The sequence below is a fragment of the Diabrotica virgifera genome, chromosome 1 (genome assembly GCF_917563875.1).
Source record: "Diabrotica virgifera virgifera chromosome 1, PGI_DIABVI_V3a".
NCBI lineage: Eukaryota > Metazoa > Arthropoda > Insecta > Coleoptera > Chrysomelidae > Diabrotica > Diabrotica virgifera.
The window spans coordinates 128413412-128427695 of NC_065443.1; the positions used below are offsets into that span (position 1 = coordinate 128413412).

Consider the following 14284-nt stretch of genomic DNA (forward strand, 5'->3'; position numbering starts at 1 on the left):
AAATTACTTTACCGCAGGGAAGCCAAAAAATTGTGCCCAAATAAAACATAAAGAAATAAGAAAGAGAAACAGAAAAATTCAATTTGACGAGGAGGCCGATGATGAACTAAACTTTTCAGCTAGTGATGAGATGAAAATCCGCACTTTCTATATTTAGGGGAGTGGAATTAGAACGAAAAGATACAATGTTTCGGAAAAAATCAAACAAGGTTATATTTTTCTAAAACTTTTTTTGTTAGTTTATAAATATGTTAAAGTAAAAAGTTCTACTCACAAATTTCGCCGCTAATTGTTTATTAATTGTTTAAACAATAACAATAATTGTTTTGTATAAATAATGTTAAGAATATGGGTGAATTCAACATTTTATTTTGATAAAAAATATTTTATTTTAGTTTTGATTATGCTGAAGCCGAATCTGACATTACAATTTGCAAATTCAAAATGGCGGATTCAAAATGGCGAATTTTTTCCTAAAAATCCTTAAAAAGCAGTTGTAAAATCCGAATTTTTTTTATAAAACGTGTTTGTTTACATATATGTGGATATTTTTGAGAGGTTGCTGAACCTGAATCAAATTTTGATAATTTAAGTTATAAAATGGCAGATCCAAAATGGCGGATAACTTAAAAAATAGTTGTAAAATCATAATTTCTTTACAAAATGTATTTATTTCTACATATATTTATTTTTGAGAGCTTTGATAAACCTAACTTAAATGTTAACATTATAAACTATAAAATGGCGGATCCAAAATGCGGATTTTCTAAAAAGAACATAAAAAGAGCATTTTTCTAAAACATTTATTGTCTTTTTTTAACATGTTGTATTTTTAACAGGTTGTTGAATCTGAATTAAAGATTAAAAATTTAAATTTCAAAATGGCGGATCCAAAATGGCGGATATTTAAATGAAAAACAAGTAGAATCCAATCAAACAAATATGGAATTTCATTCTTAAAAAAAAGATAAACAAATAATTTTCACAATAATATTAAAAATTAAAATGTATTAGAAAGAAAGAACAAATTATTCAAAATCTATCTCTTCAATATTCAAAAAATTGTTGCGATGTGATCATAAATAAAAAAGTTATTCTTAGTAAAAAGCTCTGCATATTCTAAAACTTTAAATGCAATCATAAGATATCAATTTTTATCAATTTTGTACAAGATATGTCAATAAATAAACATTTCAGTTAGGAGTAAAATAGCTATACCTCGTCCAATTTACTTACCGTTGCACGTCATCCGCGCCATAGCCTGTGACACGATACCAACACGAAATATTTAGGCAGTGGGTGTGTTCTTTTTTAGAATCAAAATGATTCTAAAGGGGAACACACCTACCGCCTAGATATTTCGTGCTGGTATCGTGTCACAGGCTATGGCGCGGAACGTGCAACGGTAAGTAAATTGGACGAGGTATATATTTTTCATAATACTGAAAATTGTTATTTACTCCAGGCTGTGGGTTAAAAATAGGTCGATTTCAGGATATAATTCAGGAATTTTTGAAACCTATCAGGTGTTGTAAAGGACGATGCCAGGAATAACTTCTACTAAAATGTGACCAAAAATATTGTGAGCTTTTTTTTGTTATTGCGATTTTCATTTGTTAAATTTGCAAGTTTTAAAGATTTTTAATTTTGCAGCTTAGGATATTGATTCTAGGGAAAAACTTTTTAATATAAAGTTGTAGTAAATTAAAAAACCTACAATTTGAGCTATGGTAAGTTTAATTTCGTTTATTGGTTATTGCAACATAGCCTGCGAAAAGTCCAAAATGGCCGTTTTTTACAATTGCGTTATTTATTGTACAAATAATTTTTTTTTATTTTTTAAAGCTTTAAAATGAAGATCTTTCAATTCCAAACATAAAAAAAATTGTAAGGTCGGATTAACGAATTTGTTGCTTAGATATTATAAATTGTTTATCCCAAGAGGTCAAATGTCGAAGGCTGTAACTTTTTGAAAAAAAAAAATCGTAGAGAGTTGATGAAACATCCAATCTACTTCTAAAGAGCTATATTTTCATATTCTGATGCAAATAAATGCGTCCATTTTTAAACTTCTAATTTTTGGGTTTGAAAATAAGTGGGCAAATTTCGTTATAAACATTTAGAGCTGAAGCGGCCCTGTACATCCTATGAGTTTTTAACTTACAGATTATTATTGCTAAAAACGAAACGAAGATTTATAAAAAAATAAAAAATTTCTACGACCAACTGAAGCCGAGCTAAATGTTGGGCTTGAAAATAAGGGGGCAATTTTCGTTATAAACATTTAGAGCTGAAGCGGCCCTGTACATCCTATGAGTTTCTAACTTACAAATTATTTTTGCTGAAGATGAAACGAAGATTTATAAAAAAATAAAAATTTTCTACAACCAACTGAAGCCGAGATAATGGTTTCTTTTTTCTTAAATCGTAGTGCCTTTATTTACAACAATTAAGAAATTATTTTACAGTCATTGACTAAAGAAAGACTTATATTATCTTAAATTAAAAATAATTATAAAATATATATACATTTAATTATTAAAAATTATTTTTAAAATCGGTGCATTTGCGAGCGTCCGAATTTTGCAAACAATTTAATAATATTACCATTATAATATAGTCTATTTACCACTGTATTTTTTTTTTTGATAAACTGTTATATGTGAAATCTCATTTCTGAAGAAATAATATTACAAAAATGATACATATATATGAAATATATAACTATATTTTTAATTTTTTCATTGTTATATAAATATAATAATAATAATGTTACTTCTTATTATACAATATAAAACTTTTTCTTCTTGTAGTGACTATCCGTTTTGGATGTTGGCGACCATCATGGCCATCTCTACTTGCACACTAAATCGGTACTGCTGCTCTAAAAAGATTTGTAGTTGTTGTGTTGAACGAAGTACGTAAATTTTCTAGCAAGGTAATCCTTCGCCTTCCTGGTTCTCAGTATAAAAATGGGGTTTGCCAAATTGCCATGATGGTCGCCAACATCCAAAACGGATAGTCACTACAAGAAGAAAAAGTTTTATATTGTATAATAAGAATTAACATTATTATTATTATATTTATATAACAATGCAAAAATTAAAAATATAGTTATATGTATCATTTTTGTAATATTATTTCTTCAGAAATGAGATTTCACATATAAAAGTTTATCAAGAAAAACAAATACAGTGGTAAATACACTGTATATTATAATGGTAATATTATTAAATTGTTTTCGGTCAAAATTTAATACAAGTTACGTAAAAATTTTCCGAGCGCGCGGATTTGAAGCGAGCCGGGCGATTTGCAAAATTCGGCCGCTCGCAAAAGTACCGATTTTAAAAATAATTTTTAATAATTAAATGTAATTATAGTTTATAATAATTTTTATTTTAAGATCATATAAGTCTTTCTTTAGTCAATGACTGTAAAATAATTACTTAATTGTTATAAATAAAGGCACTACGATTTAAGAAAAAATAAACAATTATCTCGGCTTCAGTTGGTTGCAAATTTTTTTAATTTTTTTATAAATCTTCGTTTCGTCTTTAGCAACAATAATCTGTAAGTTAAAAACTCATAGGATGTACAGGGCCGCTTCAGCTCTAAATGTTTATAACGAAATTTGCCCCCTTATTTTCAAACCCAACATTTAGCTCGGCTTCAGCTGGTCGTAGAAATTTTTTATTTTTTTATAAATCTTCGTTTCCTCTTCAGCAACAATAATCTGTAAGTTAAAAGCTCACAGGATGTACTGGGCCGCTTCAGCTCTAAATGATTATAACGAAATTTGCCCCCTTATTTTCAAACCCAAAAATTAGAGGTTTAAAAATATTTTACGCATTTATTTACATCAGAATATGAAAATATAACTCTTTAGAAGGAGATTGGATGTTACAACAACTCTCTAGGATTTTTCTTCAAAAAGTTATAGCCTTCGACATTTGACCTCTTGGGATAAACAATTTATAATATCTAAGGAACAAATTCGTTAATCCGCCCTTGACATTTTTTTTATGTTTGGAATTGAAAGATCTTCATTTTAAAGCTTTAAAAAATAAAAAAAAAAATTATTTGTACAATAAATAACGCAATTGTAAAAAACGGTCATTTTGGACTTTTCGCATGCTGTTTTGCAATAACCAATAAACGAAATTAAACTTACCATAGCTCAAATTGTAGGTTTTTAAATTTACTACAAATTTCTATCAAAAAGTTTTTCTCTAAAATCAATATCCTAAGCTGCAAAATTAAAAATCTTTAAAAATTGCAAATTTAACAAATGAAAATCGCAATTAAAAAAAAAGCTCACAATATTTTTGGTCACATTTTAGTAGAAGTTATTCCTGGCATCGTCCTTTACAACACCTGATAGGTTTCAAAAATTCCTGAATTATATCACGTTTTTTCACCCACAGCCTGGGGTAATTATGGAAAGTTGTTCAGAACTAAAAACGATGTGTCAATATGCAATTACACTCTTCTAATCGAAATATTGTGAACTATAAAGGTATATATTTATTGCGCTAAATATAATCTGTTTACATATACCTCGTAAAATATTGATAAAATATAATATTTTATATTTGCATATTAAGTGTTAGACCATGCACAGCTATTTATGACGAATAACTTTCTTCATAAAATTAATAATAACTCAGTTATCATAAATAATATGTGAAAATTTAATGATGTTGGGTATAATTAATTTGAAACAATATTAAAAAAAAACAAATTTTCGACTAGAAGGATATAATTACATATTGGAACATAGTTTTTAATTCCACACAACTTTTCTTTATAAAAATTTTAGATATTGTGAAATATAAAGGTACTTTACCCTTGAGTGAAATTCATATTTTTTGACATACCTCGTACAAAATTAACAAAATTTGATATTTGATAGTTGCATCTTATGTTATATGCGATGCAGAGTATATTATAAAGAATAACTTTGTGTGTAAAACTGATATTAAAAAAGTTAACAATAGGTACCAAGTTACGCAGACATACTGTATAAGAGCTAAAAAAATTTTTTTTTGTTGAACATTTATTATTGTTGAAGCTTATTATTAAATATATTTTAGGTAAGTTTTTCAGAAAAAAGTTTTGATCACTCTGTATATACATTTTTTCTGCTGGTAATTTTCGGTTTTTGTATTACATTTTTGTTATCTTTCGTAGTTTTCTCAAAAAGAAATTGTTTATTTCATTTTTAAACTAAAATAATTTAGTGTTTCTTAAAGATTATATCCAAAGCTTTAAAAAAATGTCAAAAAAAATTGTATTAGATTTATTCAAACTTGAGTAATACCGTCTTAAATTGGTGGGAATTCTGTAAAACTACGAAGTTTTCAAAAAATACATTTTTTGAGACAGCGTATTATTTGAATTAAATTTTTGAGATTTTTTTTGAATGAAACATCGTTTAGTAAGATGATTGATAGGTAAGTTGTGCAAATTTGAGAGTTTTATAAGTAAAATTCTATTAGTTACACATTTTTAAATCATTTTTAAACAAAATTCATGTAAGGCTCACTTTCCTCCCACACCGTACTTATGTCCATTCATTTTATTTCTTTTTATTACAACCATAAGATAGCTTATTTCATCTTCTTTCATGTCCAATTTGTAAAATTTCTTTTGATCTATTAGTTAAAGAATTACAATAAAAAAACTCAACCGTGCACTTCTTCCAACGCTAGTTTAGAGTGCGCCAATGTGTGTGAGAAGGATGACTTTAGCGTTATAAATAAAAAATTACAGAAGCTAGAGATTTAATTTTAGAAAAATCTTTATATAAGGTTTTTTTTGTAAAATTTTCTGAATTTTTCAATGGTTAAGTCAGTTTTATTCTAAAAATTATATTTTCGGAGTTATTTAAAAAAACATCTAACTTCGCTGTTCATTTGTTTAATAAAACATGAAGCACTCACTTCTCGAGTAGAACTTTTTGATATGTTGTTTATTAAACATTTTTTAATTAAATTACAAAAAGTTTTATCTTGTTTGATTTTTTCCGAAGTGAAAATCTAAATGCACTCCCCTAATTATAATCGACACGCTGAATAGACATCTGGAATCTTATCGACTTATTTATCAACGTTTTCGAGTTATTAACAGATTTGCCAAAATTAAGCAATGAAGAAATTATTAAAGAAGCTGAAAATCTGACACAAAATAAAGACGACCAAGATACATCATTCATACATGAATGCATTCACTTAAAGGGTCATTTGGATATCACAATAAAATCACCAATTGACATAAGAAGAGTTAGTGCAGTCACTGAATGTGGATATGAGCTATTACCTCCGATTTCGTTGAACCTCCATCGATTTGCATGAAAATTGGTGAGTAGTTAGAGGATATCTCAAGGAACAAAGGTGATATGGTGTCAACTTACTCTTTTACCCTGGGGTGGATGCCACCCCTTTTTGGGGGTGAATATTATTTTATTAAAAATATCCCCAAAATTAGATAGTGGGACAAATTCTAAGCAAAATTTGTTACATAAAGTTATTAAAATAAATCAAAACTTTTTGAGTTATTAAAGATCAAAGATTTTAATTTTTCGTGAGAAAAATGCATGTTTTTAACCGATTTTTCATAAGTAACTTAAAAACTATAAGATTTTACCAAAAAGTTATTACCAAAATTGAAGCTAATAAAAAATGAAATAAACTCCTTACTGGAAAAACCTTTTAATGTTAAATAAAAGTGAGTTATAGGTAATTGAATGTATATTTTTTCGGCGAGTACCCAAATATAAGTAACTATTCAAGCTTAAATAACGGGAAAATGATATGAAAATGAAATAACATAACCTTATTAAAAGTACTTAGAAATATCTATAAAATAAGCCTCCGAACAAGTTGATAGCATTAAAATTTATGCACCAAATATTTTTCAAAAAAAAATCTTTTAAAAACTTTTACAAAAAAGTTATTGTTTTTTTTAATAACTCCGTTAATTTTTAAGATATCAGGTTTTACTAAAAACCATTTGAAAGTTAATTTTAATGGCTATTAATCCACGTTGAATTTAATCTTTTAGACCACTTACTTTTTTTTAAAATAAAAGGTTAAATGGCCCCGGTTACATGGTTCTCGCAGCAAAATTTAAGATTTAAACGTTTCTATCTCGGTTATTTCTTACCCTACAGAAATAGTAAAAGGTAAAATATTTGATACAGAAAAATCTAAAATTTGGTTATACACACTTTTTACGTATATTGAGTAATTTTGGAGTTATTATCAAAAGAAAATGAAAATTACGATAATTTTAAAAATTCTGATTTTTTTAAATTATATCTTTTTTTCAAAGATATAAATTCTAAACCGGTCAAAATTGTTGAAATCATTATATTTTACAGGTACATATTAAACGCATTGTTTTCCCGTTATTTAAGCTTGAATACTTAGATTTGCGTAATTACTCGTCGAAAAAAATATACATTCAATTACCCATAACTCACTTTGAATTAACATTAGTTTAGTTCTTTAAGTGTATTCAGATATTCAATTTTGGTAAAAATAACTTTTTTGTAAAAGCTTACAGTTTTTGAGTTATACGTGAAAAACAGCTTTAAAACATGCATTTTTTTACGAAAAAATATAATTTTTGATCTTTAATAACTCAAAAAGTATTGATTTATATTAATAACTTTATATAACAAATTTTGCTTAGAATTTGTCTGTCTATCGATTTATGGTATTATCTAAAAAATAATAATTTTCACCACTGAGAAGGGGTGGCTCTACCACCACGGTAAAAGCGCAAGTTGGCATTATGTCACCTTTGTTCCTTGAGCTTATCTCTAACTACTCACCAATTTTCATGAAAATCGATGAAGGTTCAACGAAATCGGAGGTGAAAACCTTCAATGACTGCACTAAGTGAATTGAAAGATATTTTCCCTAATTTTGACATTGCTTTGCACATTTATTTGTGCATCCCAGTTACCAACGTGTCCGCTGAGAGGTCATTTTCGAAAATGTCAAGAATTAAAAATGATTTCCCATCAAGTATGACGCAAGAACGTGTTAATAATTTTTCGATTTTATTAAGAAAAAAAATTTTTTTTAAAGTCTTTTTTTGAAAAGAATTTTCGGATGTAATCGAACTGGAGTGACGATTTTTTCTGTTATAGGTATATAAACATCGTAGTTTAAATCCATTTTTAGTGTATTCTTATTTAAATAAAAATTTCTGCAATTTTTTTTCGCAAAAGTGGTAGGTACATGTTTGAAAAGCGGCTACTAGAGAATTGCCTAGGGCGTCAATTGACCTAAACGCGGCCCTGAGTGCTTCTGTACTTTAGATTTCTAGTTGAATATAAAAAAATGTACCTATCTGTTATCGAAAATCTAGTCTGGAATATACTGGAATATACTGTATAACCTAATATAGGCCAAAGTTTACCTGACCTATCAGTATACATTGTTTAGTTTAGTAATGACTCAATTCTGACTATTTCTTCTATACAATCTTCAAATTCTTGAACTAAATTAACTTAAATGACCATACTTACATTGGAAGGGTTTGGTAACGGCTATATCCAGGCATATTCTCAGGATCAACTTTCGGCAGTCTTATAATCAGAGTAGCAGGAATAATGTTTAGAATGATGGCTGCGTGAATCATAGAAACATACTGTATTTTGTAATTACCAATAAGAAGTAGAACAACATGCGGCATGACCAACAAGCTTATCGCTCTGGCAGACTGTATGTTACCTTCGAAGGATCTTTCTGTACTCTTGTATCTTCTTCTTGCTATATGTTTGAGATGAGTGTAGATTATATTGGAAAAGGTGCCTAAAATTAAATGTAACTGTAATTATTAAATAAACTGTTATTATTTCAATACTAGCACATATCCAGCCAAGATGCATTATGTCGTGTATTTGTTTGGGTTGTTTTATCAATGAGAAATATATTGCCTTTGGATCCAGGCTGTATTCCAGTGACGGACGATGGATGCTTTTTGGAATTTCTGCCAGTGTCGGATCTAAGGAGAGGGAAAGAGGGGAAATACCCCCCACAAGGTCCAAAATTAGAGAAAAAATTGTTGAAATATAAAAATATATTAGCTGACATGAAACTTAAAGCACAGGCAGACAAATTCAAACCAATAAACACGCTAGTTAGGAAAACTAAGGGAATTTAATGCATATTTATACAGAAATAAGAAGTACCAGATGTAAACAATAAATCTGAAAATTCACGTCGAACCACTTTCTGGTAACATCCTTAATTCCTGCCGTGTACAATTTATAAGGCAAGGAGACGACGAATAAAAGAGACGAAAAGGACTGTACAATATGCAGTCACATTTCTTCTATTCGTCTAGGATTAATTCAAACAAAAGTTGATTCCGTGAAAAATGAAAAATTAAAGACAGCTTATATTTCATTTAGATTCAGAGATGATCCACCATCCCCATTCGTCCGTTTCGGTCTCTCTAGACCTCTTAATGCATGTGAGTTATTATTTATGTGTTTTATGTAGCTTATAAGCCCTTCCCTTAGTAGCCCTAGAGTCCACAATAGGAATTACAGGAGTCTCAAAATGTTTTGTATTGTATGTATATCAAAATACTAGCGGTAGGTCTGGATCCCGCGTATTAAAAAAAAGTTGATTAATAGCAAGCTGAAAATTTGTTAATAGCTTAAGTGTGTCTAGTCGGACAAACTTTGATATATGGGAACACTGGAACAGGGCAGTTTTAATTGTGGAACAGGTTAAAAATTTGGAACGGTCAGACCACGAAAACGGCACATTTATTTTGTCCGACAGAATAGACTTAAACTCTCCGAACAGAGATTAAACTCTCATGCAAAAATCAGACTGCTATTTATCACCTGTCATAATTCCTGTCATTTGACATATTCTACATGTTCCACTCATTAAAATGCCCATTTGGTGATAAATAGCAGTCTGATTTTTGCATGAGAGTTTAATCTCTGTTCGGAGAGTTTAAATCTGTTCTGTCGGACAAAATACATGTGCCGTTTTCGTGGTCTGACCGTTCCAAATTTTTAACCTGTTCCACAATTAAAACTGCCCCTGTTCCAGTGTTTCCATACATCAAAGTTTGTCCGACTAGACACCCTTAAGCTATTAACAAATTTTCAGCTTGCTATTAATCAACTTTTTTTTCATACGCGGGATCCGGACCTACGAGCAAGCAATACACTTATAGACCACGCCGCATCTGTAAAAATATTAGTACATTTGGACGTTGAGAGGTGACTCAAATTCTTTTGCAGAAATTGCTTGAAAATAACTCAAATAATAATATTTGAGTTATCCTCCCTCTCAAAAAGGTCCGGAACATTGTTTAAATAATGAAAATGTCAAAAAATTAAGGAAAAATTCGATTTTTTTCTTCGTTTTTTGATTATAACTTTAAAACTATTCATTTCTGTGAAAAGTTATATGGATATAAAAGTTGCGTAATTAAATTTCCAACAATATAGAATTAGTTGAAAATTTAAAAAATAGTCACCCTTGTTGCAAAATAGCAATAATTGCGAAAAAAACCATACAAAAACAAGTATTCGCATTTTACGTTTTTGAACCATTTGTGCTACACTTAGGACCTTCATATTTCACCCAGAAAAACTTTATGATACAGTTAAACAATACTGTAAATTTCATTAAGATCGATTTAATAGATTTTGCAAAATAAATTTTGCAATCGAGCTTTCGCAAAAGAAATTCATTTTTTCAAAATGTTACAGGACTCAAAATAAAGCAGATAGCAAGTTAAATTTTTTTTCTTATAGAAGTATACTGTACCTTTCATTTGCAATTTGCAAGACTAAAATCGATTATCCACCACGGCGTCAGGCATTTTTTTAAATAAACATTAATTATTGAATAATACATTTTAATTTTAATTACATTTCGATATAAATAAATAAATTTGTTTATTTCAAAATAAAAACACATACTCTATCTTTTACACTTTTAATAATAACACTTTTTTAGCAAAAACTTTCTTTGTTAATATATTTTAACTTTATAGTTTAACTATATATATTTAAACTTATAGAGAATAAAAGTTTATTATTTTTAAACATATGCAATTGTTTAAACAATATTTCACAAACAATAATAAAATTAAAAATGTATAAACATTTTCAATTTCTTTGCAACACGAAAATGCAGCTCGTGTTGCAAAGAAATTGAAAATGTATATACATTTTTAATTCATTTACTCTTTTGTTTGAGTATTAAGGAATCTGTCTTGTTGGAGCTTTTACCACGCTGAGCAGATGAGTTGTGAATTATTTAAAATTCTCTCATCTTAATTTCCTCGGCATCCTGTATGATTTATAAATTTTGAAAATCTCAGGAGGTGTAACGAAAGAAAGTATTCCACCTGTTGTCAATCTGGTGGTACGGAGGCGATATTTATTGTCGTTTCCTGTGCTACTTCGCTTGATAACTTACTTTGTTTTAATAATAAAATTAGTTTGATTTTTGTGGAATTAAAATATTAAAATACAACAAAATATAGAGTAAGAAAATAATATATTAGATAAAGATTGGAAAAAATTTTGGTGGAAATCAACTTGTGTGAATTGAACACCGCTGTCCTGCGCGCAGAACCAAAAATTAATGTTTATTTAAAAAATTTCCTGACACCGTGATAATAATCGATTTTAATTTTGCAAATTGAAAATGAAAGAACAGTACACTTTTATAAGCAAAAAAATTCAACTTGCTATCTGTTTTATTTTCAGTCCTGCAACATTTAAAAAAAATGAATTTTTTTTGCTAAATCTGGATTGCAAAATTTATTTTGCAAAATTTATTAAACCGAGCTTAATGAAATTTACAGTGTTGTTTTACTATATCATAAAGTTTTTCTGGGTAAAATATCAAGGTCCTAGGTCTAGCATAAATGGTTGAAAGACGCAAAATGCGAATACTTGTTTTTGTATTTTCTTTTTTCGCAATTATTGCTATTTTGCAATAAGGGTGACTATTTTTTAAATTTTTAACCAATTCTATATTGTAGAAAATTTAATTACACAACTTTTATGTGAGTACAACTTTTCTCAGAAATGAATAGTTTTAAAGTTATAATCAAAAAACCAATAAAAAATCGAATTTTCCTTCATATTTTGACATTTTGATTATTTAAACAATGTTCCGGACCTTTTTGAGAGGGAGGATAACTCAAATATTATTATTTGAGTTATTTTCAAGTAATTTCTGCAAAAAAATTTGAGTCACCTCTCAACGTCCATCTCAAAACAGATGCGCCCTGGACTATTAGGAAAAATATACGATTTGAAATTAAATAAACTTACCACCAAATATTCCATATATAATAAAATGAGGAGGAATAACGACTCCAGCTGCCAGTAATAGAGTACATACTGATATTATTATTTTGTATGGGAAGCACTGCCTTTTTTCCAGTTGATTTATTAAGAATTTTGACCATGGTGCTATAATAAATAAAGAATATAGATTTTTATAATATGATACATACCAAATTTTTCTAATTTTATGTCAAATAATTTAGATTGTGAAAACTCAAAGAAGTTTTAGCTATTTATATTTAGTTTTGCCATAATTTGGGCTATTGTGAGTATTATTTTATAACTGGTAGACCCGACAGACGTTGTTCTGTCTGAGCTATAGAGTCAAAAAATAAATAAAATCTGACCCCTTTCCGGAGACCAATATGGTATCAATTCGACTTGACCCCTGGCGTAACACAATAGATAGACAATGTAAATTAAGGGTAGGTAAAGGATAAACTTTATTTGAGAGGATTACATTGTTTTGTCCCTGTTTAGGATTGTGGTCCTCTTCAGGGTATGTGGTGAATGTGTGTAGGCAGCAAAAAGAAACAGTCCGAAAAAACGCTGGGGCAAAGTGCTTGGGTGGCTTGCAGGATGCTAGACTGTGTTTTCCAGCAGACCGTTAGAAACCATAGAAGAGAGTGTGGATTGAAAGATGGTGTTCTTTCCAGAGATGACGTATGTGTGTAATGTCCATGCTTTGCCCTCGGCCACCGTCCCTAGAAACCATTGTACACTGGACAGGCAAGCCTACAGTCTTCGTTGGCGGTCAGGTGGTGGTTTTGGGCATGTGTGAGAAAATAGTTGCGGCTATTTCTCGGGGCGAACAGGTATAATTGTGCAATGAAGTTGGGAAACCACAAAAAAACCAACTTCTTCCTGTTCGGGGAAAGGATAAAGATCAGATGAGGAGGGTGCTATAGGCTAGCGGTGTAGTCTCAAGGATTTCTTCGTACTCTGCCAGGAGATCGTCAATGCATGTTTGCATTAAAGCAAACGGTGGGTGGAGTTTTTTCCGTTTGAGCTTTCGGCGGCAGATTACGTGGTCGAGAGATGAACAGGAACATTTTAGAGATTGTTGGGTGTCGGAGAGGGGGCCGTTGATGACTTTGATTGTGAAGTTCCTGTTCAGAGAGTTTATTCTCTCGATAATAGTGGGGATATTTGAGATGTTATGGATTTCATTTGAGGGAAACCTCCAGGCTTTGTAGTTTGCTCCACGCAGGATTCTACGTTCCGCTCGCAACAAATTAAGGTTTTGTAGTCTATTTAATAGACAATAGAGGCCTGATTTGTACTCAATGACGAGTCGAATGTAGGCCTTGTAAGTGTGGATGAGAGTTTTCCCAGAGAGAGGGTGGAGTAGTCTGGCTCTAAAGTTGCCTTTAGATCTACATCCCAGTTGAGAGTCCTGGTAAACAGTACTCCCAAGTAGGTTGCCGTCGGGCTGAGCAAAAGCCTTTCTCCCATCAGTCTCAGTGGGAATCGGTCGTCCTCATGTCTAATGATTCTTGATGACACAGTGGGGGCGCGAAATACAATGGTTGTTGTTTTGTTAGCGTTTAGTGTTACTCTCCATTTACAACACCATTCCTCGACAGCGTTCAACAGAGCTTGAGCTCTTCTTTGGATGAGTGGTCGGTTGTATCGTGTAGTTGTGAGCACAGCCGTATCGTCAACATAGAGAAACAACCGGGTGTCTGGGATATTTTGGTTTGAGAGGTCACTGTTGTATAGTATGTACAACAGTGGCGCTAATACTGATCCTTGGGGAACTCCAGCTTGTGGGGTAAAAGGGGTTGATCTTTGATCTTTGATCTTTGGTCATGGAGATATGAATGTACAACTTTTTTGAATTGTAATGGTAGTCCGATATCAATAAGCTTCCGAACAAGTCCGTAGTGCCAGACCTGATCAAAAGCCTTTTGTACATCTAGGAAGGTGGCTATG

General features: G+C 30.2%; 1 protein-coding gene across 1 annotated transcript in view; it reads right to left on the reverse strand.

Annotated features, from left to right (window-relative positions):
* The window catches only part of LOC114332029 (uncharacterized), a 41962-nt gene that overhangs the window by 22017 nt on the left and 5661 nt on the right, over positions 1–14284 (reverse strand). The window contains exons 3-4 of the mRNA XM_050662288.1: positions 12335–12475; positions 8540–8825 (exon numbers count right to left, since the gene is read on the reverse strand). Coding sequence (XP_050518245.1) covers positions 8540–8825; positions 12335–12475 — 427 coding nt within the window. The remainder of the gene's footprint in view (positions 1–8539; positions 8826–12334; positions 12476–14284) is intronic.